The sequence below is a fragment of the Dendropsophus ebraccatus genome, chromosome 1, assembly GCF_027789765.1.
Source record: "Dendropsophus ebraccatus isolate aDenEbr1 chromosome 1, aDenEbr1.pat, whole genome shotgun sequence".
Classification (NCBI taxonomy): Eukaryota; Metazoa; Chordata; class Amphibia; order Anura; family Hylidae; genus Dendropsophus; species Dendropsophus ebraccatus.
Window position 1 is genome coordinate 108,971,023 of NC_091454.1, and position 27,005 is coordinate 108,998,027.

The 27,005-nt window shown below is 50.8% G+C and overlaps 1 protein-coding gene across 4 annotated transcripts in view; it reads right to left on the reverse strand.

The window, feature by feature from the left end:
• Positions 1-24,930, reverse strand: part of IQUB (IQ motif and ubiquitin domain containing) — a 56,147-nt gene extending 31,217 nt beyond the window's left edge. The window contains exons 1-8 of one of the 4 annotated variants that reach the window (XM_069956086.1): positions 24,847-24,881; positions 24,555-24,651; positions 10,904-11,199; positions 10,586-10,819; positions 9,906-10,040; positions 8,058-8,225; positions 7,743-7,918; positions 1,329-1,484 (exon numbers count right to left, since the gene is read on the reverse strand). In XM_069956086.1, the coding sequence (XP_069812187.1) occupies positions 1,329-1,484; positions 7,743-7,918; positions 8,058-8,225; positions 9,906-10,040; positions 10,586-10,819; positions 10,904-11,180 (1,146 nt within the window). In that variant the 5' untranslated portion in view covers positions 11,181-11,199; positions 24,555-24,651; positions 24,847-24,881. Of the gene's footprint in view, positions 1-1,328; positions 1,485-7,742; positions 7,919-8,057; positions 8,226-9,905; positions 10,041-10,585; positions 10,820-10,903; positions 11,200-20,422; positions 20,491-24,515; positions 24,652-24,846 lie in introns of those variants that run through there. The other 3 variants (XM_069956084.1, XM_069956085.1, XM_069956087.1) reach the window with 3 other exon arrangements.
• Between the last annotated feature and the right edge of the window lie 2,075 nt (positions 24,931-27,005).

Here is a 27,005-nt window from a genome sequence, read left to right on the forward strand (position 1 = left end):
ATTCTCTGTGCATCTGATGTACAGTCCTTCTTTCCTTAGCTCAACCATTTAGACTTCTTCATTTCTCCATTTAGACTTTACTCGCATAAACAATTCATATACAAAGGATATACAGTAATACCTCTGTTCTCAAACACAAACCGTTCTGGAAGTAGGGGAGGAAGGACGTCCCTTCGCACCAAGCTCCGGGTCACCCCATTACCTGTCTGTGAGAGAACTACTATGCACTGCTAAACACAAAGGTGGGATAACTGTCACCAGGGTTCAACCTTGCCTACACAAGGGATTTGTAAACAGTCAGGACTATCCACCTCCAGGAATAGTCCGCAGTGGAGCAAATAGCATAAGCTGAAGTACTCCATTGGATCTAGCTCGGCCTGCTTGGGGACCCTTGAGAGGTTAGATTCACTCAGTTGTTAAATTCTGGGACTTGTACTACCAAAACCTGGCACTCGCTGGTTTTGTTTGGTATAAGGTGGTCTTTTTTCCAATCTTCTGATTCTAACCGTGAGTACGAGAGTCTTCTTCCTACACAAAGTCACTACCACCCATTCCAGCAGAGTACTGCACAGCTTAGGCAATAATAATAATAATAATGTTTTTATTTGTATAGCGCACACAGATTCTGCAGCACTTTACATAGTTTCACCAATTATTGCTCCCTGTCCCCAGTAGGGCTCACAATCTAAACTCACAATCTAAATTCACCTATCTGTATGTTTTTTGGGGTGTGGGAAGAAACCCACGCAAATACAGAGAGAACATACAAACTCTTTGCAGATGTTGCCCTTGGTGAGATTTGAACCCAGGACCCCAGCGCTGCAAGGCTACAGTGCTAACCACTGAGCCACCAACTCATTATCAACAGGAAGAACAATGTATTTTGTGAAAATTTAGGCGCATTTTTAACCTTTCAAAAGTCTTAACTGTATTGTACTGAAGATTTTAAGTAAAGTGTTATCCCAATTCAAGTACTGGACATTCATTACTCTCCACCAAACCTGCATCCACACTTGTGCTACCTTTTTAAAGCCCAGTGCCTGCGTGTCCGGGGGTGGGTATCACCACTCCTGGCCACTATTACAAGTGCCCAAGCAAAAACACCACCTAACCCACTGCTGTTGACACCTAGCAACCCCAGGCTACAGCACATACCCTACTGAAGTCCCAATAAGTGACGGACAGTGAATCCCTCATAAAAGATCCAGTAATAGCTTATCTGCCTAGTTAGGAAAGACAATCTCAGTCACCAAGATACGTGGCACACTTTTCTGTGGCTTCAAAATTCCCACACATTTTCTACAATATTGAAGGGTCTATTCACTTACTGCTTTTAGCCTTCTTGTATGGAATTCATCAGCAGTCACATACTTCTTTGGCTCTATTAGTTTGTCTGTTACATTTGTAACATAGCAACCGATTTTTGTCATTTGTGTGCCCATTGTATTCCTTGACTGTTGGGGTTTGTTCTTTTCAAAAACTGTCTAACAGAAAAACAAAGACTGTAACATTTAAAATAAGTAAAATAAAGTTCATATGAAAAATCAGTTTAAGAAGTAGAAGAATTACACATTGTTATTAATAAACTGGTTTTCCAAATATAAATATTGATGGCCAGTCCTTACGATAGACCATCGACATATGACTGTCATAGTGCCAATTAGCTTGGCTTGCCTCGGTTCACTTTATGGTGTCCGTGCCAGATTACTGCAGATCAGCTCCCATTCATTTTATTAGAAACTGAGTGTCAGTAACCTGGTAAAGCTACTAGACCAGGGATGTCAAACTCAGGCCCTCCAGTTGTAGCAAAACTAGTCCCAACATGCCTGGATAGCCAAAGCTAAAGCTTTGGTGTCAAGGCTTGATGGGAATTGTAGTTTTAAAACAGCTGGAGGGCCTGAGTTTGACATGTCTGTACTAGACAATGAGAAGAGCCATCTGTTTCTGGCTCAGTGTAGATCTGGTCGCAAAAGCTCTGCTGAGCGGTTGAATGCTGGGAGCATCAGGTGTCAGCAACCCACCAATCAGAGAATAGGCCATCAATTTGTGTAATGCTACGTTTACACGGAACGATAATTCGCCCGATCGTACGATTAACGATGTCAGAGTAACGTGTAGGGCTGGGCGATATTGCCAAAAAATAAAATCTCGATTTTTAAAAAATTTTGGACGATTCTCGATTTAAATCTCGATTTTTTTCATTTTGCTAAATAAACAGGACATTTTTCTCCCTGCAGCATCAGATACTATTTTATTGACGTTTGAGACAACGGTATTGCTTCCCAGTGTACCAGTGCTCCCCCTGTGCCCCCATATAAGTAGTTTTCCCAAATATGTGCCCCATATAGTATAGGAGATCTTCTTTGTGCCTCCATCTAGGTAGGGAGTAGTAATGGGGGTATAGTGGATAAGGGGTGTAGTAGTACAGGTAAACATGAGGAGTGTGGTAGTAGTACAGGTAAAGATGATGGGTGTAGTTGTAGTACAGGTATAGATGATGGGTGTAGTTGTAGTACAGGTATAGATGATGGGTGTAGCTGTAGTACAGGTATAGATGGGAGTGTAGTAGTACAGGACTAGATGAGGGGGGCTGGGGGGGGACTGGGGGTGACAGAGGGGCTATGGGGCAGACTGCGGGTGACAGAGGTGTTATGGGGCAGACTGGGGGTGACAGAGGTGCTATGGGGCAGACTGGGGGTGACAGAGGTGCTATGGGGCAGACTGGGGGTGACAGAGGGGCTATGGGGCAGACTGGGGGTGACAGAGGGGCTATGGGGCAGACTGGGGGTGACAGAGGGGCTATGGGGCAGACTGGGGGTGACAGAGGGGCTATGGGGCAGACTGGGGGTGACAGAGGGGCTATGGGGCAGACTGGGGGTGACAGAGGGGCTATGGGGCAGACTGGGGGTGACAGAGGGGCTATGGGGCAGACTGGGGGTGACAGAGGGGCTATGGGGCAGACAGAGGGGCTATGGGGCAGTCTGGGGGTGACAGAGGGGCTATGGGGCAGACTGGGGGTGACAGAGGGGCTATGGGGCAGACTGGGGGTGACAGAGGGGCTATGGGGCAGACAGAGGGGCTATGGGGCGGACTGGGGGTGACAGAGGGGCTATGGGGCAGACTGGGGGTGACAGAGGGGCTATGGGGCAGACTGGGGGTGACAGAGGGGCTATGGGGCAGACTGGGGGTGACAGAGGGGCTATGGGGCAGTCTGGGGGTGACAGAGGGGCTATGGGGCAGACTGGGGGTGACAGAGGGGCTATGGGGCAGACTGGGGGTGACAGAGGGGCTATGGGGCAGACTGGGGGTGACAGAGGGGCTATGGGGCAGTCTGGGGGTGACAGAGGGGGTATGCGGGACTAAGACAGGTGCGGTAAAGTGTGGGGCCGGAGAGAGTTGCAGGACGGCGCGGTGAGGTGCAGGGACGGCAGTCAGGAGAGATGCGGCACCGGCGGCTCCAGCCTCTTCACAGAGCCGCGGCTGACCTCTCCCGCCCCTTACACGTTAGTGCCGCGCTGAGCTGCGTCCCGCTCTCTTCCTGTCACACGTGCAGGTCCTGTTCTGTGGAGGAGGCGGCAGGGATCGCAGCAGAAGGAGATCGCGCCGCTGCGGGTCCTGGAGCTGTACAGCGGGCAGCGGCGCGATCTCCTTCTGCTGCGATCCCTGCCGCCTCCTCCACAGAACAGGACCTGCACGTGTGACAGGAAGAGAGCGGGACGCAGCTCAGCGCGGCACTAACGTGTAAGGGGCGGGAGAGGTCAGCCGCGGCTCTGTGAAGAGGCTGGAGCCGCCGGTGCCGCATCTCTCCTGACTGCCGTCCCTGCACCTCACCGCGCCGTCCTGCAACTCTCTCCGGCCCCACACTTTACCGCGCCGCCCGCCATGATTTTTTGTGAAAATCGAATTTACGATTTTCACAAAAAATCAAATCGATTCTAACTGTCTGGGCGAATTAATCGAATTAATTCGATTAATCGCCCAGCCCTAGTAACGTGTTTTTTTTTCATAACGATCAGCGTTTAGATGGTACAATATATCGTATGGAAATTCGTTTTGCGATCGCTTAAAGCCTATCTCACACATTGGTTAAATCGGCGAACGACTGTTCACATGAAACGATCTGCGAATTTTTTGCAAACGATCAACGACGATTTGAGAACCTGTTTGAAAGATCAATCGTTGATCGTTCGCTGCGTTTACACGTACGATTATTGTTCGAATTCGACCGTTATCGTGCGAATTCGCAAAATAATCGTTCCGTGTAAACGCAGCATAAGACCCCCTTTTTTAAATGAATAATAAAGTTTATTAGGATGTGTAACAAACAAATACAATACAGCATATATTTGGCATGTACTTATCCATACACCTGCAGATAAAAGACAGTGTTATGTTCTGTGTATACAAAATTAAAGGGGCAGTGCAGTGTAAAACTTTTTCTCACTAAATAACACACATTGCAAAGATTACAAATTACACAATTATTGAGCGCTGCAAAGGATTGCCAATCTTTGTGCTTGTTTGCTGTGCTGTTCACAGCAGCTGTTGTTTGGCACTCAAAAACAATGGCCGTTGTAGTGAGTGTTAAACAATGGCCGTTATTGCACTCAAAATTGCATTGATTACGATGCACAAACTGCTGGAAATAATTGACAATTTTTTCCACATCCATACCAAACAACGGCCGTTGTGAACAATTTTTTTTATGCAGGTGTCGATCCAATTTCTGTGGATATGTATTTTGTAAGGGAAAGTTGGATGTTGGTAAATTGTGTGACATTATCACTTGGTAGTGTTTTTTTTATCATCCACTGGAGTATCTGTATATATAACTGTGTGAACAATGGCCGTTATTTGCATTGACTTTAATGCAAAACACTTTTTTATGAAAAGAAAGGCTGTTGTTTAAATACTAAGAACCACTGTTCTTGTCATAAAAAATACATTGTGTGAACATAGCCTAAAGGCCGCATTACACGGGACGATTATTGTGCGAAAAATTGTTATATCTTTCGAATTTAAACTATAATCGTTCAGTGTAATTGCAGGCAACAATCGAGAAATTGTTCGTATGTTATTGATCATTTTAGATCTGGACCTAAAACCATCGTTAATCGTTTGCTGTAATTCCACATTCGTTCGCTTAAGTTCTGCATTTTTTCACTAATCGTTCAGTGTAATAGCACATTATCTATTGTTTTGCTGGGATCAGAAGGAATAAACGATCATAGTAACAATCGCAATAACGATCGTAACTAACGATTATTGTTCTGTGTAATATGGTGAACGATTTCAGGTTAACGATAAACAATCTCGTTTGCGATCGTTTATTGTTAGTTGTTAATCGTTAAAAAATCGCTTTGTGTAATAGGACCCTTAGGCTGTGTTTCCATATTTACCTTTGAGAACTGCAGAGAAAACATATATAAAAAAATGCATGCCGAAAGAATTTTTTAGATTGATTTTGATAACCAGTAACTGGCAGAACCAGTCTTTCTTTATTATAAACAATCAGACGCTCCTGATTATACTGATCACACTGCAACCCAGACAGACAGTTTAGCTTTTGATTATGTAAACCAATAACATGAAAGCGAAAACATCACCTTGGAAAATCCTATTTCAGCAAAGTAAAGACCGGTTTGAGGCTGTAATGATATTGAGTTACACTGTCTATGGGGAGGGACCTAGGTGGAGGAGTGAGGTGGATGAGTGAGGGGGAAAGAAAATGCAGCACAGGAATGAACTCTGCAGGCTTACTATCACACAGAAAGTGCCGGATCAACAGGTTACACTGGTCACTACTGTTCTGTACACAGCAGTTTATTAGAGAGGTTGGGAAGCAGGATCCACATTTTTTTGTCTATCAAGTGTATGGGGCCATCATACAGACAAATCTGCAAAAAGATTCTGCAATATAGCATCCAGAACCTTTTTAAAGGTGCCTTTACACCTACCGGATCCGCAGCGGATTTCACGCTGCAGATTCGCAGCGAGATTCGCTGCTGATTCAGTGCCATTCATCCCTATGAGAGCACATACTCACAGCCGGATTGACATCCTGCATGGCATCCCTGCGCTGCAGCACTGATTGGCTGAGCGGGAACAGATCCAGGAGCTTCACATGCTGCTGTGTCGCCGAGCAGGTAATGTATGCTTTCGGCTGTGGGGCTGCGGGCGGCAAACCCACATACTCACAGTGGGATGTCAATCCCGCTGCGAGTAAGTGCTCTCATAAGGATGAATGCCACTGGATCTGCAGCGGATCTTGCTGCGAATCTGCAGCGTGAAATCCACTGCGGATCCGGTAGGTGTGAAGGCACACTAAAGCAATTCTGTATCCACCAACCAAGCCCACCAAACCACTGGTACCGTCCATTTGATGAGAGTAAATCTTTACCGGTCCTGTCTTTGCCCTAGGTCTGCGGCGCCTCTTCTTTCTTCAGCCCACCCTCCTCATCATTACGAACACCCATGGCAGGATTTCTATTCATTGCTAGTCTAAAATGCACCTGTAACGCTACAGCACAGGTGCAGTTTAGACAAGTGCTAAATATGAGAAATCCTGCTTGGTGGTGTTCGTAATGGTATAACGGGTGTGTTTAACACAGAAATGTCGACCAAATGAAAAGTCTGTACAGTAAATGCCCTCAATACTTGGTCGGGGCACCTTTTGCATGTCCATTCCATGTCCAAAAATTTTTTCAGCATGAAGTGCTCTAAAATTTCCTGGTAGACGGCAGCGTTGACTTTGGTGTTGATGAAACACAGTGAACCTACACCAGCAGATGACATGACTAAACCTCAAGCAGCTTGGATTGTGTGCTTCTCCACTCTTCCTCCAGACTCTGGGACCTTGATTTCCAAATGAAATGCAAAATTTACTTTCATCTGAAATCAGCACCATGGACCACAAATCAACAGTCCAGTGCTTCTTTTCCTTGGCCCAAATAAGACGCTTCTGGCGTTGTTTATTGGTCAGGAGTGACACATGGAATGCAACACTTGTAGCCCAGGTCCTGTAGACATCTGTATGTGGTGGCTTTTGAAGCACTGACTCCAGCCGCAGTCCACTCTTTGTGAATCCCTCCCAAGTTTTTGAATGGCATTTTCGTTCCTGTTAAGACTGCGGTTCTTCCGATTGCCTGTGCACATTTTTCTACCACACTTTTTCCTTCTACTCAACTTTCCATTAATATGCTTTGATACAGCACTCTAAGAACAGCCAGCTTCTTTAGCAATGAACTTTTGTGGCTTACCCTCCTTGTGGAGTGTGTGAATACCTGCCTTCTGGATATCTGTCAAGTCAGCAGTCTTCCCCATGATTGTGTTGAATACTGAACCAAACTAAGGGACCTTTTATAACACTTAGGAAGCCACTGCAGGTGTTTTGGGTTAATTATTCTTATTTTCAGAAATAATGACTTTTAGGTTTTTCTTGGCTGTAATCCATAATCATCATCTTTAACAGAAATACACACTTGAAAAAGTTCACTCTGTATGTAATGACTCACTTTTTGAATTGAAAAACTGGAAAAAAAAAATTTTTGTTGATATTCTAATTTATTGCAAACCACTGTAGATCTGCTTTAAATATTACATGAATAGACAAGATTCGGGTGCTATGCATAAAGTGTAAAAACCAAAATGCATCAGATGCCTGTACACGTGTATACATCGTTTCCAAGATACATATTAAATTGTAGACACGAAAACACCACAAAATAATAATGAAACCGTACCTGTGAATCTCTGCAGAACACTACAACATTTCTTTCTGGTCTCTTTTTGGGTACAGTTTGTGTTCCAGCATGATGAAACACCACCCCAGTCACTTTATGCCGATATCCACCCAAATAAGGTTTTCTGTAGTTAAGTCTTTCGATTTCTACTGCTATATCTTGATAGGATTCATCTCCTAAACAAATAAATAACAAATATACCTAACAGATATCAGATGCTTCTTGGACACACTTTCAGTATGCTCAGGAAGCAATGAAAGTAATTTATATATCTAATTTAAAAATGTAAAGTATAGTAGAAAGAAAATGTCAAACCTGTTTGTACCCTAACGGTAATGACATCTGGCATGCTGTATTCATGCTGGAGTTTCATGGCTTTTATAGGGTAGTTTTCAGGATCCACAGACTGCATGTCGAGTTGAATCATTCCATGAGGTTTAATTCCAAGATCCACTAAAGTCTGAGAGTCTTCTACAATTCTGCCTAAAGTGACAGGAAAGCACGTCAACTATGTTCCACACATACCGTGAAATTATGAACAATACAACAACGTGCTACAACTTCAGTGACCAAATATTGTGACCAGGTCATTATTAACATAATACCCAGTGCCACCAGTTCTGTCAGTGTCTGGTCTTCTGAATCTCCCAAGTTCCTGCTTTATCACAGCCCCAGAGAAACTACTCACTCAGCCAGTGGGGGACTGCAGGAGTGTCCCAGTGTCCCAGTGTCCCACCTGCAGTGTGAACAGTCATAGATGTGCTGCCAACATTTCCCTTTTTTTCTGTTGAATGTAGGGGGTGTGGCTACCTCCTGTTGGCCTGCACTCCACCCATGTCCCAAGGTATAAAAGAGATCATTTGGCTCCTATCTGCCCAGTTGTAGGCTTATTCAGCCCAGGAAAGGCCATTGCTAGTGTGACCGTGTCTCTGAGGACGCCTTAACGTGGCGACATGGTACACTCTGTTTGATCAAATAGTTTGCTAAGATCCTCACTTTTCAAAAAAAAATAAAAAATTATATTTAAATTTTTAATATCTACAGAGCAGGTGCTTACCGTGTGTACGCTGGGAGGATAAATATACGGTAAGCCCTTGCACCTGTGGGTTGCTGTTGCACCTTTTGTTTTTTGTCTGTACTTAAGCCACAAGTAGCGTGCAACGTGCAGTGTGAACAGAGTCATAGATGTGCTGCCAAAATTTCCCTTTTTTTCTGTTTTAGTGTCCCACCTCAGTTACTGATTGGCTGAGCAGGCATTTTTGTGCAGGGCTGTTATGTCACAGGAGCGGGAGCTTCGAGAACCCAGTGGGGAACTGTGAGCAGTGGCGCTGTGCTGCAGGGGAACGGGTAAGTAGGAGTTTTTCATTATGTTCCCACCACCCCCTGCATTTTTCAATTTTGCCCAGAATACCTTTTTAGACTATGTTCACACTACTTAAAAAACACAGCAGTATTTCATAACAACGGCGGTAATTGCGCAGACAACGGCCATTGTTATGAGATACGGCCGTGTTTTTTACGTAGTATGTACATAACCTTAATGTGTATACAATTAAATATAAAGGTAAATATAAAGGTTTTTAATATTATACTAGCATTTATGTTAAATAGGAACTGTCATAAAAAATAACTTTTAACATGTGACAGGGACATGTCAAAACTTTTGACTGGTTGATTGGTCAGAGTCTCAGCTGAAACCCCCAAAGAATAGTAGAACAAATCAGAAAAAGTGCATGGTAGCATTTCAGTCTCTGGCTTGCAGCAATCTCCATCCAGGCAGCTCCATTGTATGTCTATGGGGGTGCCTGAGTGGAGCAGATTGACGGAGAGGAAATGCTGCCTAGGGCTGCTCTCGGCTAGGTCTGCTGATCAGTGAGGGTCACATACAGTAGGTGAGACACCCCCCCCCCCATTGATCATAACTTTTGACACATGAGTTAGCACTGAGAGGCACAGAGAAATTTCTATATGAAGCACTATGGCAAAGCTTTAATGCCATTTTTCCTACCTCTTCCTTATACCAAGAAGATACAAAGGGACTGCTGAGAAGGTGGTAATTACATGGCCCCAAGATTTCAATAATCTCTCTTTTAGCGACTTTTTCACTAAAACAATCAGTAGGGCAACTATAGGAGTGGAAATATAAATATGTTTATTTTTTACCTTCATACATTATTTTTATAACTGCTTCAGGAATTTTCATTTGAGATGCAAAGTAATTCTTAAGGTGCTCAATAGATTTTCCAATAGAAAATGCAACAGTAATTACTTGGCCATCTGGAACTAGCATCACCTTCACTGAAAAGAAGAAAACAGTTACAATACAACTTATCTGTGGGCCCCTCTCAATGTTTAAGTACTATATATATATTATATTTCTGCCCTTTTTGTAGACATAATAAACATGTTATGCTTACATATGTGCTGACTGTAGCTTCACAACTTCTGAGACAAACTTGTCTCTGGAGTGTCAGCCCACTTAACCAATCACTGGCTGAGAAAGGACAGCACAGTGGCCAGTGATAAGCTAAGCGGGCTGTCACTCCTGACGCTTGTTTGTCTCGGAAGTAACAGAGCTGCAGGACAATGGGGAGACAATGGAGAGGCGGCATCGGCGTAGAGAGTTAGGCATTACATGTTTATTAAATTTACCAACAGTGCAGCAATATATAGAAAACAATTAAAATGCTTGATAACCGCTTTAAACTTCCTGAGACCTCTTCATACTTTTATTAGCCAACACCATATTTTTAAAACACTTGCACCATTTTCCACAACATACAGAAATCAGGAAAGAGCTCATGCTCTAGGTTTATATACTAGATATCTAGAAGAATAAATACCTGTAGCTGTAGCACTGGAGTCTTCTGAAGAAATGTTCTTTTCAAATGTTTGTTCTGAAAACCTCTGTGTATCAGTATCTGGGTCCTTCAGAGACTGGATTTCCTCCTCTGATAGAATAGAAGACTGCACATTGCTTTCTTGCATTTGATGTACCTCTTGAAGGTGCTCAGTGCTTCCCTCAGATTGAAAAACACTGTCTCCATTGTTTTCGACTGTTTTTAATAATCCTTCATCTAAAACAAATTCAGATGATTCTACTTCAGGTGTTGTACTATACTGTTTTTTATAGAATAGCTTTTCTGAATATGGCCACTCACCTGTTAGGCTTCCTGTTTTCTGCATATTTTCATCTTCTGCAATATCTGGTGTCTCTTCACTCTCCATACGGGATAGCTGACTGAGATTTTGTACTTCTCCATTCTGAAGATCAAGGCTCTGGACTTGCTCATGATGTATCACCTCATACTGTACATGTTCTACAGAAGCCATTTCTTGCTTTACTTCAGTATTTTCTGATGTAATCTCTGTGTCTGTCTGCTGAGCTACATCTGAACTTCCAGACACAATTGTATTTTCCATCTTACACTCTTCCATCTTTATTCTACTTGCTACCCTGTGCAAACAGAACATAAGAAATAAACTTTCCAGTAAATAATTACTATTCTCCTACACAGGGCCGCCATCAGAAATTTCGGGGCCCCATACAGCCGAAGTGTCTGGGCCCCCCCCTTAACAAAAAAAAAACATGGGATGTATTTTTGACTGATGTCTTTGAAGAAACTGGGTGGCTGTGGGATAATTCTGGAAAGCTGGGTCTCTTTGGATACATCCTACGCCAGCCAAGTTCCGTGCACTATTAATTAAAATAAAAACGATGGAACCCAAGGGCCAGGGCCGGTTTTAGGTCAAATGTGGCCCTGGGCACAAGTTAAAAGTGGGGCCCCAAGTGCTTAGACATTAAACCACTACACAGTCATAGCTAAATAAAGAAGGTGGTCTGAGAGGAGTGTTGCTGGGGTCTTAAAAGATCAGGAGCACAAGCCCCCTACACATGGCCACAAAATATTTCTATGCATTGGTACCAAATAATACTGCTGGGATGTGGGGGCAGACAGGGTGCAGGGATGTGGGGGCAGACAGGGTGCAGGGATCAGGGATGTGAGGGCAGACAGGGTGCAGGGATCAGGGATGTGGGGGCAGAAAGGGTGCAGGCATGTGGGGGCAGACAGGGTGCAGGGATCAGGGATGTGGGGGCAGACAGGGTGCAGGCATGTGGGGGCAGACAGGGTGCAGGGATCAGGGATGTGGGGGCAGACAGAGTGCAGGCATGTGGGGGCAGACAGGGTGCAGGGATCAGGGATGTGGGGGCAGACAGAGTGCAGGGATGTGGGGGCAGACAGAGTGCAGGGATGTGGGGGCAGACAGGGTGCAGGGATGTGGGGGCAGAAAGGGTGCAGGGATCAGGGATGTGGGGGCAGACAGGGTGCAGGGATCAGGGATGAGGGGGCAGACAGGGTGCAGGGAGTTGGGGGCAGACAGGGTGCAGGGATCAGGGATGTGGGGGCAGACAGGGTGCAGGGATCAGGGATGTGGGGGCAGACAGGGTGCAGGCATGTGGGGGCAGACAGGGTGCAGGGATCAGGGATGTGGGGGCAGACAGAATGCAGGCATGTGGAAGTAGACAGGGTGCAGGGATCAGGGATGTGGGGGCAGACAGAGTGCAGGGATGTGGGGGCAGACAGAGTGCAGGGATGTAAGGGCAGACAGGGTGCAGGGATGTGGGGGCAGACAGGATGCAGGGATCAGGGATGTGGGGGCAGACAGGATGCAGGGATCAGGGATGTGGGGGCAGACAGGGTGCAGGGATAAGGGATGAGGGGGCAGACAGGGTGCAGGGAGTTGGGGGCAGACAGGGTGCAGGGATCAGGGATGTGGGGGCAGACAGGGTGCAGGCATGTGGGGGCAGACAGGGTGCAGGGATCAGGGATGTGGGGGCAGACAGAGTGCAGGGATGTGGGGGCAGACAGAGTGCAGGGATGTGGGGGCAGACAGGGTGCAGGGATGTGGGGGCAGACAGGATGCAGGGATCAGGGATGTGGGGGCAGACAGGGTGCAGGCATGTGGGGGCAGACAGGGTGCAGGGATCAGGGATGTGGGGGCAGACAGGGTGCAGGGATCAGGGATGAGGGGGCAGACAGGGTGCAGGGAGTTGGGGGCAGACAGGGTGCAGGGATCAGGGATGTGGGGGCAGACAGGGTGCAGGGATCAGGGATGTGGGGGCAGACAGGGTGCAGGGTTCAAGGATGTGGGGGCAGACAGGGTGCAGGCATGTGGGGGCAGACAGGGTGCAGGGATCAGGGATGTGGGGGCAGACAGAATGCAGGCATGTGGGGGCAGACAGGGTGCAGGGATCAGGGATGTGGGGGCAGACAGGATGCAGGGATCCGGGATGTGGGGGCAGACAGGGTGCAGGGAGTTGGGGGCAGACAGGGTGCAGGCATGTGGGGCAGACAGGGTGCAGGGATCAGGGATGTGGGGGCAGACAGGGTGCAGGGATCAGGGATGTGGGGGCAGACAGGGTGCAGGGATCAAGGATGTGGGGGCAGACAGGGTGCAGGGATCAGGGATGTGGGGGCAGACAGAATGCAGGCATGTGGGGGCAGACAGGGTGCAGGGATCAGGGATGTGGGGGCAGACAGAGTGCAGAGATGTGGGGGCAGACAGGGTGCAGGGATGTGGGGGCAGACAGGATGCAGGGATCAGGGATGTGGGGGCAGACAGGATGCAGGGATCAGGGATTTGGGGGCAGACAGGGTGCAGGGATCAGGGATGAGGGGGCAGACAGGGTGCAGGGAGGTGGGGGCAGACAGGGTGCAGGGATCAGGGATGTGGGGGCAGACAGGGTGCAGGCATGTGGGGGCAGACAGGGTGCAGGGATCAGGGATGTGGGGGCAGACAGAGTGCAGGGATCAGGGATGTGGGGGCAGACAGGGTGCAGGGATCAGGGATGAGGGGGCAGACAGGGTGCAGGGAGTTGGGGGCAGACAGGGTGCAGGGATCAGGGATGTGGGGGCAGACAGGGTGCAGGGATCAGGGATGTGGGGGCAGACAGGGTGCAGGGATCAGGGATGAGGGGGCAGAAAGGGTGCAGGGAGTTGGGGGCAGACAGGGTGCAGGGATCAGAGATGTGGGGGCAGACAGGGTGCAGGGATCAGGGATGTGGGGGCAGACAGAGTGCAGGGATGTGGGGGCAGACAGAGTGCAGGGATGTAAGGGCAGACAGGGTGCAGGGATGTGGGGGCAGACAGGATGCAGGGATCAGGGATGTGGGGGCAGACAGGATGCAGGGATCAGGGATGTGGGGGCAGACAGGATGCAGGGATCAGGGATGTGGGGGCAGACAGGGTGCAGGGATCAGGGATGTGGGGGCAGACAGGGATCAGGGATGTGGGGGCAGACAGGGTGCAGGGATCAGGGATGTGGGGGCAGACAGGGATCAGGGATGTGGGGGCAGACAGGGTGCAGGGATCAGGGATGTGGGGGCAGACAGGGTGCAGGGATCAAGGATGTGGGGCAGACAGGGTGCAGGCATGTGGGGGCAGACAGGGTGCAGGGATCAGGGATGTGGGGGCAGACAGAATGCAGGCATGTGGGGGCAGACAGGGTGCAGGGATCAGGGATGTGGGGGCAGACAGAGTGCAGGGATGTGGGGGCAGACAGAGTGCAGGGATGTAAGGGCAGACAGGGTGCAGGGATGTGGGGGCAGACAGGGTGCAGGGATCAGGGATGTGGGGGCAGACAGAGTGCAGGGATGTGGGTGCAGACAGAGTGCAGGGATGTGGGGGCAGACAGGGTGCAGGGATGTGGGGGCAGACAGGGTGCAGGGATCAGGGATGTGGGGGCAGACAGGGTGCAGGGAGTTGGGGGCAGACAGGGTGCAGGGATCAGGGATGTGGGGGCAGACAGGGTGCAGGGATCAGGGATGTGGGGGCAGACAGGGTGCAGGGATCAGGGATGTGGGGGCAGACAGGGTGCAGGCATGTGGGGGCAGACAGGGCGCAGGGATCAGGGATGTGGGGGCAGACAGAATGCAGGCATGTGGGGGCAGACAGGGTGCAGGGATCAGGGATGTGGGGGCAGACAGAGTGCAGGGATGTAAGGGCAGACAGGGTGCAGGGATGTGGGGGCAGACAGGATGCAGGGATCAGGGATGTGGGGGCAGACAGGATGCAGGGATAAGGGATGTGGGGGCAGACAGGGTGCAGGGATCAGGGATGAGGGGGCAGACAGGGTGCAGGGAGTTGGGGGCAGACAGGGTGCAGGGATCAGGGATGTGGGGGCAGACAGAGTGCAGGCATGTGGGGGCAGACAGGGTGCAGGGATCAGGGATGTGGGGGCAGACAGAGTGCAGGGATGTGGGGGCAGACAGGGTGCAGGGATGTGGGGGCAGAAAGGGTGCAGGGATCAGGGATGAGGGGGCAGACAGGGTGCAGGGAGTTGGGGGCAGACAGGGTGCAGGGATCAGGGATAAGGGGGCAGACAGGGTGCAGGGAGTTGGGGGCAGACAGGGTGCAGGGATCAGGGATGTGGGGGCAGACAGGGTGCAGGGATCAGGGATGTGGGGGCAGACAGGGTGCAGGGATCAGGGATGTGGGGGCAGACAGAGTGCAGGGATGTGGGGGCAGACAGAGTGCAGGGATGTAAGGGCAGACAGGGTGCAGGGATGTGGGGGCAGACAGGATGCAGGGATCAGGGATGTGGGGGCAGACAGGATGCAGGGATCAGGGATGTGGGGGCAGACAGGGTGCAGGGATGAGGGAGCAGACAGGGTGCAGGGAGTTGGGGGCAGACAGGGTGCAGGGATCAGGGATGTGGGGGCAGACAGGGTGCAGGCATGTGGGGGCAGACAGGGTGCAGGGATCAGGGATGTGGGGGCAGACAGAGTGCAGGGATGTGGGGGCAGACAGAGTGCAGGGATGTGGGGGCAGACAGAGTGCAGGGATGTGGGGGCAGACAGGGTGCAGGGATGTGGGGGCAGACAGGATGCAGGGATCAGGGATGTGGGGGCAGACAGGGTGCAGGGATCAGGGATGTGGGGGCAGACAGGGTGCAGGGATCAGGGATGAGGGGGCAGACAGGGTGCAGGGAGTTGGGGGCAGACAGGGTGCAGGGATCAGGGATGTGGGGGCAGACAGGGTGCAGGGATCAGGGATGTGGGGGCAGACAGGGTGCAGGGTTCAAGGATGTGGGGGCAGACAGGGTGCAGGCATGTGGGGGCAGACAGGGTGCAGGGATCAGGGATGTGGGGGCAGACAGAATGCAGGCATGTGGGGGCAGACAGGGTGCAGGGATCAGGGATGTGGGGGCAGACAGGATGCAGGGATCAGGGATGTGGGGGCAGACAGGGTGCAGGGATCAGGGATGAGGGGGCAGACAGGGTGCAGGGAGTTGGGGGCAGACAGGGTGCAGGCATGTGGGGCAGACAGGGTGCAGGGATCAGGGATGTGGGGGCAGACAGGGTGCAGGGATCAGGGATGTGGGGGCAGACAGGGTGCAGGGATCAAGGATGTGGGGGCAGACAGGGTGCAGGGATCAGGGATGTGGGGGCAGACAGAGTGCAGGGATGTGGGGGCAGACAGGGTGCAGGGATGTGGGGGCAGACAGGATGCAGGGATCAGGGATGTTGGGGGCAGACAGGGTGCAGGCATGTGGGGGCAGACAGGGTGCAGGGATCAGGGATGTGGGGGCAGACAGGGTGCAGGGATCAGGGATGAGGGGGCAGACAGGGTGCAGGGAGTTGGGGGCAGACAGGGTGCAGGGATCAGGGATGTGGGGGCAGACAGGGTGCAGGGATCAGGGATGTGGGGGCAGACAGGGTGCAGGGTTCAAGGATGTGGGGGCAGACAGGGTGCAGGCATGTGGGGGCAGACAGGGTGCAGGGATCAGGGATGTGGGGGCAGACAGGATGCAGGGATCAGGGATGTGGGGGCAGAAAGGGTGCAGGGATCAGGGATGAGGGGGCAGACAGGGTGCAGGGAGTTGGGGGCAGACAGGGTGCAGGCATGTGGGGCAGACAGGGTGCAGGGATCAGGGATGTGGGGGCAGACAGGGTGCAGGGATCAGGGATGTGGGGGCAGACAGGGTGCAGGGATCAAGGATGTGGGGGCAGACAGGGTGCAGGGATCAGGGATGTGGGGGAAGACAGAATGCAGGCATGTGGGGGCAGACAGGGTGCAGGGATCAGGGATGTGGGGGCAGACAGAGTGCAGGGATGTGGGGGCAGACAGGGTGCAGGGATGTGGGGGCAGACAGGATGCAGGGATCAGGGATGTGGGGGCAGACAGGGTGCAGGGATCAGGGATGAGGGGGCAGACAGGGTGCAGGGAGGTGGGGGCAGACAGGGTGCAGGGATCAGGGATGTGGGGGCAGACAGGGTGCAGGCATGTGGGGGCAGACAGGGTGCAGGGATCAGGGATGTGGGGGCAGACAGAGTGCAGGGATCAGGGATGTGGGGGCAGACAGGGTGCAGGGATCAGGGATGAGGGGGCAGACAGGGTGCAGGGAGTTGGGGGCAGACAGGGTGCAGGGATCAGGGATGTGGGGGCAGACAGGGTGCAGGGATCAGGGATGTGGGGGCAGACAGGGTGCAGGGATTAGGGATGAGGGGGCAGACAGGGTGCAGGGAGTTGGGGGCAGACAGGGTGCAGGGATCAGAGATGTGGGGGCAGACAGGGTGCAGGGATCAGGGATGTGGGGGCAGAAAGAGTGCAGGGATGTGGGGGCAGACAGAGTGCAGGGATGTAAGGGCAGACAGGGTGCAGGGATGTGGGGGCAGACAGGATGCAGGGATCAGGGATGTGGGGGCAGACAGGATGCAGGGATCAGGGATGTGGGGGCAGACAGGGTGCAGGGATCAGGGATGTGGGGGCAGACAGGGATCAGGGATGTGGGGGCAAACAGGGTGCAGGGATCAGGGATGTGGGGGCAGACAGGGTGCAGGGATCAAGGATGTGGGGGCAGACAGGGTGCAGGCATGTGGGGGCAGACAGGGTGCAGGGATCAGGGATGTGGGGGCAGACAGAATGCAGGCATGTGGGGGCAGACAGGGTGCAGGGATCAGGGATGTGGGGGCAGACAGAGTGCAGGGATGTGGGGGCAGACAGAGTGCAGGGATGTAAGGGCAGACAGGGTGCAGGGATCAGGGATGTGGGGGCAGACAGGATGCAGGGATCAGGGATGTGGGGGCAGACAGGGTGCAGGCATGTGGGGGCAGACAGGATGCAGGGATCAGGGATGTGGGGGCAGACAGGATGCAGGGATCAGGGATGTGGGGGCAGACAGGGATCAGGGATGTGGGGGCAGACAGGGTGCAGGGATCAGGGATGTGGGGGCAGACAGGGTGCAGGGATCAAGGATGTGGGGGCAGGGATCAGGGATGTGGGGGCAGACAGAATGCAGGCATGTGGGGGCAGACAGGGTGCAGGGATCATGGATGTGGGGGCAGACAGAGTGCAGGGATGTAAGGGCAGACAGGGTGCAGGGATGTAAGGGCAGACAGGGTGCAGGGATGTGGGGGCAGACAGGATGCAGGGATCAGGGATGTGGGGGCAGACAGGATGCAGGGATCAGGGATGTGGGGGCAGACAGGATGCAGGGATCAGGGATGTGGGGGCAGACAGGGTGCAGGCATGTGGGGGCAGACAGGGTGCAGGGATCAGGGATGTGGGGGCAGACAGAGTGCAGGGATGTGGGGGCAGACAGAGTGCAGGGATGTAAGGGCAGACAGGGTGAAGGGATGTGGGGGCAGACAGGATGCAGGGATCAGGGATGTGGGGGCAGACAGGGTGCAGGGATCAGGGATGAGGGGGCAGACAGGGTGCAGGGAGTTGGGGGCAGACAGGGTGCAGGGATCAGGGATGTGGGGGCAGACAGGGTGCAGGCATGTGGGGGCAGACAGGGTGCAGGGATCAGGGATGTGGGGGCAGACAGAGTGCAGGGATGTGGGGGCAGACAGAGTGCAGGGATGTGGGGGCAGACAGGGTGCAGGGATCAGGGATGTGGGGGCAGACAGAGTGCAGGGATGTGGGGGCAGACAGGATGCAGGGATCAGGGATGTGGGGGCAGACAGGGTGCAGGGATGTGGGGCAGACAGGATGCAGGGATCAGGGATGTGGGGGCAGACAGGGTGCAGGGATCAGGGATCAGGGGGCAGACAGGGTGCAGGGAGTTGGGGGCAGACAGGGTGCAGGGATCAGGGATGTGGGGGCAGAAAGGGTTCAGGGATCAGGGATGTGGGGGCAGACAGGGTTCAGGGATCAGGGATGTGGGGGCAGACAGGGTGCAGGGATCAGGGATGAGGGGGCAGACAGGGTGCAGGGAGTTGGGGGCAGACAGGGTGCAGGGATCAGGGATGTGGGGGCAGACAGGGTGCAGGGATCAGGGATGTGGGGGCAGACAGGGTGCAGGGATCAGGGATGTGGGGGCAGACAGGGTGCAGGCATGTGGGGGCAGACAGGGTGCAGGGATCAGGGATGTGGGGGCAGACAGGGTGCAGGGATCAGGGATGAGGGGGCAGACAGGGTGCAGGGAGTTGGGGGCAGACAGGGTGCAGGGATCAGGGATGTGGGGGCAGACAGGGTGCAGGCATGTGGGGGCAGACAGGGTGCCGGGATCAGGGATGTGGGGGCAGACAGAGTGCAGGGATGTGGGGGCAGACAGAGTGCAGGGATGTGGGGGCAGACAGGATGCAGGGATCAGGGATGTGGGGGCAGACAGGATGCAGGGATCAGGGATGTGGGGGCAGACAGGGTGCAGGGATCAGGGATGTGGGGGCAGACAGGGTGCAGGCATGTGGGGGCAGACAGGGTGCAGGGATCAGGGATGTGGGGGCAGACAGGGTGCAGGCATGTGGGGGCAGACAGGGTGCAGGGATCAGGGATGTGGGGGCAGACAGAATGCAGGCATGTGGGGGCAGACAGGGTGCAGGGATCAGGGATGTGGGGGCAGACAGAGTGCAGGGATGTGGGGGCAGACAGAGTGCAGGGATATAAGGGCAGACAGGGTGCAGGGATGTGGGGGCAGACAGGATGCAGGGATCAGGGATGAGGGGGCAGACAGGGTGCAGGGAGTTGGGGGCAGACAGGGTGCAGGGATCAGGGATGTGGGGGCAGACAGGGTGCAGGCATGTGGGGGCAGACAGGGTGCAGGGATCAGGGATGTGGGGGCAGACAGAGTGCAGGGATGTGGGGGCAGACAGAGTGCAGGGATGTGGGGGCAGACAGGATGCAGGGATCAGGGATGTGGGGGCAGACAGGATGCAGGGATCAGGGATGTGGGGGCAGACAGGGTGCAGGGATCAGGGATGTGGGGGCAGACAGGGTGCAGGCATGTGGCGGCAGACAGGGTGCAGGGATCAGGGATGTGGGGGCAGACAGAGTGCAGAGATGTGGGGGCAGACAGAGTGCAGGGATGTGGGGGCAGACAGAGTGCAGGGATGTGGGGGCAGACAGAGTGCAGGGATCAGGGGTGAGGGGGCAGACAGGATGCAGGGATCAGGGATGTGGGGGCAGACAGGGTGCAGGGATCAGGGATGTGGGGGCAGACAGGGTGCAGGCATGTGGGGGCAGACAGGGTGCAGGGATCAGGGATGTGGGGGCAGACAGAGTGCAGGGATGTGGGGGCAGACAGAGTGCAGTGATGTGGGGGCAGACAGGGTGCAGGGATGTGGGGGCAGACAGGGTGCAGGGATGTGGGGGCAGACAGGGTGCAGGGATCCCAGCACACATGCACACATCATCCCCCCCAGCACACATGATTACACACACATCTACACTTACTTGCTGGGAAGCTCCAGGACCCATGTGCTTCCTGTTTTCCTACTGCTCCTCACACAGCATGGCTCTGGGACCCTCCCCCTTCTCCTCCGACATTGCAGCACAGGAGAAAGCTGCCAGATAAGGTTGTGGGGGGCGGGGGAGGGGCCCGGGGGAGTGAGGAAGAGGAGGGGGCCCAGGGAGAGTGAGGAAGAGGCCCTGTGTCTTCCTGCCTGTGCGGTACAGCTGTCAGGAGCTTACATACAGGGAGGCTGGACTGCCGGGCCCCCCTGGATCTTAGTTTTAGCCCGGGCCCCTGACAGCTGTACCGCCAATACTGCCCTGATGGCGGCCCTGCTCCTACACAGCAAATACCACAATGTTAACCAAAAATGATCATATGTATATGCAGTGTCCAAGAGCGGGTGTAGACAGCTTCTTTAAGCATGTATAGGTCGGTACTATGTTTGTCTATATGCACTTAGACTGAAGCTGTAGTATGCTGCTCTCACCACCAGGTGTCACTGTGACTTGTACCTTACATGGCACAACTGAAGGAGAAACTATGTTAAGGGTTAACTGAATTGCCTATTGATTTTATGTATTCCATGCCACTGTCTGATGGTTTATGTCTAACCAATCCTACCTCAGAGGTCACTACCCTATGACAGAGGGTTATCTTAGTGCCTTTGCCCAATTAGATTCCCCCTTAAGAGCCATATATGTAGTGAGGTTGTGTGTAGTCGGGGCAGATTCTAGTTACAGTGTTACAGAGAGAGAGTACACTATATATCCAGAATACTGCTGCAGAGATCCTTCAAGGGCCTGGCCTGAGGCCAGGACCCGTTTGTGGGACTTTATGCAAAAACTTATTCTTCCTCAAGCTTTGTCTTCCTAGCCATGTCCGGCTAGTGTAGAAAGGTCGAGGTTGTGGTAAAGGGGAACAAGGTACAACCCTGTCTACACTGGGTGGCTATTCTTCTTTTATCCTGATGTTCATTTCAGGTACAAGTCAGTAGTTAAGCTAAGAGTCTCCACTGCAAGTGCAAACTGCTAGGTTTTCTAAGGGGTTGTCCCGACGGCTAGCTCTACCCACAAGGTGGAGCCTACATCACTGGTTCTATGTCACACATGCCCACAGACAGCATTAGGTGTAAATTCATACCTATGGGTGTAGGTAACTCTTCTCTGAAGCCCCACGGCTGAGAACCTTAGGGTCTAGAAAGGGCCCCACTACCTGAACCACTCATAAGCCCACTACTGTCCTCAAGTGATTACATCCAAAACAAAGTCTATTTTAAGTAACTATTGTATTCAAAGACTGTGTCAAGTGTTCATCCCTATCTTCCTCCAATCGCCAATGCTAAGTCTGAAGAGTATCATCTATTATATTCTCTTATCTGCCAGCAAGCCAGCTGTGATCCGTACTAGTGAGAAACTACAAGTTTTCATTGTCTTACAAATATTCCTAATCTGTGTAAACTTTATATTGTACTCAGAAAGAATTGTAAAGATTCCCAAGTAAGGGTAGCTTCACACGTATCATATTGCAGCTCAGATTTGACTAAGGGTACAAACACATACACCGTATATGCAGCAGATACGCAGCAAATACGCAGCAGATACGCAGCAGATCTGCAGCAGATTTGATGGTGAAGACTTGATGCTGTGTTCAGTTGTTTAGATCTAATCTGCTGCGTATCTGCTGCGTATCGCAGCAGTAAATACGCTGCGTATACGGTGTGTGTGTTTGTACCCTTAATGAATGAACACAGCATCAAATCTGCACCATCAAATCTGCTGCGAATCCGCAGCTGATTTGACAGTGTGGATGTAATGCTGTGTTCATTCATTTAGTCAAATCCGCTGCAGAAAAAGAGCTGCAATACGGTACATGTGAAGCTACCCTAAAGACTTACCTGTTATAAATTACCAGGACTCAGTATTTGTTAACATGCAACACCTGCAATAACTTTAGCCAACAATATGAACAGGACCTGCACTAACTACCCTGTCCTACAAACCAAGAGGCTGTGTGTCAGTGTATGTAGGGGTGGGCACATACCACCCTTGGCTATCGTGACAAGTGCCCCAGTGGTACGTACCATCTAGTCCAGCTACATAATATCTGGCCCCCTGGATTGTTGCATACAACCGTTAACAAATGCTAAAAAATGTTAAAAAATTATAAATAACACTGTAATGTGATCGTTGCAATGCATAAGAATGCACTGCAGCGCCAGGAACAGTCACAGTGGATCAAACGGATGGAGAAGCCATGTAGTGGACTCTTTCTCTGGCCTATGTATCAATATCATGCTGGGAGCGGGGAAAGTGTTTGAATCTCTGCAGCACTGTAATGAAGCAGCCGTGTGATGTGTCATTGAGTGCTGCGAAGATTCAAACACTTTCCCCGCTCCCTGCATGATACTGATGCACAATACTGGGAGGGGAAATGGTTCATTACAGGGCTTTCCCATTCATAGCATCTGTACAATACAGGACATGGGAATAAGTTCCTGGGCGTGAAACACGTGTCGGGCCACCCGGGGATACTTTTGGTTCTGTTAAAGTAAGGCCTTAGAGATTTTTTCCCTATATACTGTGCTTTTCTTATATGCTTGTTTCTGTGGTCTATGGGGGAGATTTATCAAAGGGTGTAAAATTTTGACTGGTGCAAACTACCCACAGCAACCAATCACAGCTCAGCTTTAGGCAGTGCTGAAAGGAAAGCTGAGCTGTGATTGGTTGCTGTGGGCAGTTTGCACCAGTCTAAATTTGACACCCTTTGATAAATCTCCCCCTATGTGTTTATAACCTGTGACTACCATATGCATAATTGCATGGGCAGGCTATTTTCTACACAAGTTTTTGTATGAGGTGTGCTTTGCCAACACAGACCAGTAGATGGTGCTAACATGCCATTACATACTCCATTTAGTTTTTGTGTGGTATCAAGTTATTATTATAATCTTAAATCTAATATTGTACTTTTACTTTATAGCTCCACCTGGGATACCAAAATCCAGATCCTTTCTTGTCTGTGTGGTTTTTCCAATGGTTGTTGTACTACATGTATTTTATTGGTTATTTTTAATATTAACATGCACTAATAAAGATATATTTTTGTATGAAATTTGTGTTGCGTTGATTCTATAGGAGATATGTTTTAATTTTGATTGACACAAGATACTGTACAGTTATATGACTAGGGGGCACAGCTACCTATTGGGTGGGTATAATAAGACTTGATTTAAACAACAGGTCATTCTCTGATGACACACTCCCTTTAAGGGCCCATTCACTCATACAGGACCTGCAGATAACAATGTAATCAAATGATGGAAATCTGTAGTTATAAATCTGCTGCACATCCTGTAGACGTCAATGGAACCTAAAGCTGTAGTCACTAAGAAGGAAGGCTGTTATACCTACAATAAACATGGGGGTGACTGATGTGACTACTATGGATGTGAGTGGCTGCTGATATTACTGGGAAAATGGAGTAAGGCTGGTAAATTTACAGGAGAAGGGAGAGTGGGTGCTATGGTTGCTTTATATGTGAGAGGGCTGATATTACCATTGGGATAGTGCAGCAAGGATGCTGTGGCTATTTAGAATTTAGGAGAGTCTGATGTGACTACTGAGTAAGCAAAGTGTGGGCAATAGGTCAGGGACACACGGAATACACTGCTCCCCCCAACTGTCCCTGCCTTTGGGGAACAGAACTCCTTAACAGGCCCCAACCTGAAGACTGCAACTACAACATGGTGGGGGTAGTAGTTACATGGGGGCTGAGGTCCTGTCCCCATAAAGGGACTCTGACATAAAGGGAGCTCATGCCTCTACTGGGGAAGTCAAGGGGGCTGCTGTGACTACTGAGGCTGCTATGCTTCTGTGAATTAGAAACCTTACAAAATGCTTTTGTATTTAGAGACTATTTAGAGGTTGGAAGTGCAGAGAGGAATGGAGGACCAGCTGTGTGTACAATGATGAGAACTGTGACTACTGCGGAAGTTAGGCTGGGTTTCCATATGTATAGTGATCCACTACTGTGACTGATAGGACATTAGATGCTACAAGCTGGATCCTTTACATCTGGTCTCCCATCCATTACCTCATGGGCTAAAATGGGGCATAGTGCCATCACTCTTACTACAGTCATCCATGTCATCTTCCTCATACAGCGTAAAAGGTTCCCGGTGACTGATTCCTATAATGATCTCTCTCGGGACACGCTGGGAGTTGTAGTCCTACAACATTACAGACCACAATGGTATTAGCTGCTCTATCAGTCGCACTGTCTGGGTCACAGACACAACAGTAATAAGCAAAGTTCAGACAAAGTGTATAAGCTCCGGTCCCGGACAAGGATTCATTACGATAGCTGTGGGTAATATAACTATTGCTCCTCATACATTACATTCCGCCCCCATCCCACCACTCACCAGCCCCGGTGTCCTGGATAACTTGTTGTCACCGGCGTGTCCAGGGCAACGGCCGGCAGGCGGGACACGCGTTTCTTTGGCAACACGAGGGCGGGGCGACCCCGCCCAGGGCGGGAACCTGTGCAGTGCTGAGTATTAGGTGTCTCGCCTCCCGGCCGCCCCGCTGTACCCGGTGAGAGGCGCTACCGCCTGTCAGTCCCCGAGCAGAGGCCACATAGTGAGTTAGATTTCAATTGGAGGCAAAATACATACTTGAAGGTAACGTTAGCGCTTTTCAAGGTTTAACATCCCCACAGAATGGAGCTGCAGGGGAGAGCTGAGGCTGCATGGAGCTGGCTTTGGCAGGTTGGAGGGAATGTATGGAGCAGCGGGGCCCACATGATCATTCCTGCTCTCCATTGCTGTTGGGCCCCCAGGATCTGTTTATTATGCCCTATCATCTGCATGCCTAGCACAGATGGAAATACTCCTAAATTGTAAAAAGAAAAACCCTCTAATAATAAACGTTCTAATCTCTGACACTTTTCAAATAAAAAATGTAAACATAAAAGAAACATATCTGGTATTGCCCCATGGTCTATTACAAGAAAACTCTTAAGAGTTAGGTTTTTGTTTTGCTAATACATTATTACATAAAGCACTGTATAGAAAACAAATTGCCACACTTCTGGTCCTCTTTTAAAAAGAAGAGAGAAGTACAAGTCCTCCCTTTATATTTCCCATCCTATTTGAAGCCACTTCTGGCTTTGGCGCAAAAACTGCAGTGGCAGTTTACCAAAAAAACTGCCATGTGTGAAACCGCCATAAGTTTTCCATTTTATAGTTGTTTCATCTTCTCCACCCAGTGGCGTAGCTTTCATGGAGGCAGACCACGCAACTACTATGGGGCCCATATGGTCTGCCTCCATGGTACTAGCTATGGCACTACAAGCTACGCCCTCCCCCTAACCCAGACATCAGCTTGCACTAACCCTCCCCCAGACCAGCATACTTATACTCACCTGACCTGACGTAGTCCCCCAGCCCTCATGCACTGGGTAGCTGGGAGAATGAAGCAACACAAGGGCACTGTGCCAGGCTGGGTGAGTATGTGGTGGTGGGGCTTACAGGATTCATCGGGCCCCATACACATTTTTGCTATGGGGCCCCAAGCTACACCCCTGTCTCCACCCTATCAACAGTTCCCTTTCTTCCACCTCCTTTAGAGGAATGGTGCTGCTGAGGAATCGACCACACAAACAACTTCCTTTGCTGGTAAGAAGTCATGATTGGCATAGGCCAACTGTAACAGCAACAGGTCCAGGGGTTAACTGGCATGGTGGCAACTCCAAAGTGCCGTGACAGTGCCACCCATCAGGATACGTGCGGACCGCCTGAAGTAACTGGCTAGCACCTGAAATATGCCACTGTCTGATCAGGAATGACTGCGAGGTAATCAGAGAGTAAAACACTAATTAAATTAAGAAAGAAAAAGTTAGGGCATGTGCACCAAGACCTCCACTGATCAAAATTCAGGTGGATAGGTATCATTCTGAACTTAACGAAATATTGAAATATACACAAAAAAGCCAGTTATGTTGAAATAAAAACAGCGGCACTAAGCCATGTATGCTTTTGTGAGCTGCTTCACACTCACATTGTGCTTCTGTATTGAAGTGAAATGTGAGCGTAAAACGGTTGTCACCATAGATCCGGCTGGCATCTGTTTATGTCCGCACATTGTATGTGATACAGTTTCATAAGAATAAAGTCCGTGAAAAGCATACAGGGGTGAGTGACGCTCTTTTTCTACTTGCTATATGATTGACTGTTCTGTGGGTATGCAGGTTGAGTGCCACCTGGCTTTTCTTCTGCGATTTCCAATTGACTGCAGCCCACATACACTGGTGTACTGCTGGCATGCTACTTCTATTGCAAGTATGAGGAAATGAGATCTGTGCAGATCAGTACTTGTAGGGTTTACCAAGTGAAATATTTTTACAAATACATTATTTAGCAAACTTGTTTCCTCCTGATCTGCCACTCCTTTCCTAACATTGTTGACAGCTTGTTGTCTAGGTTACTGACCACTTCTCTGCTCTGAAAGCAGTGGTCTGGCTGGTATACATTGCTATAGTATACATATTTGTAGATTCTGTAATATGTATATATAACAGTCC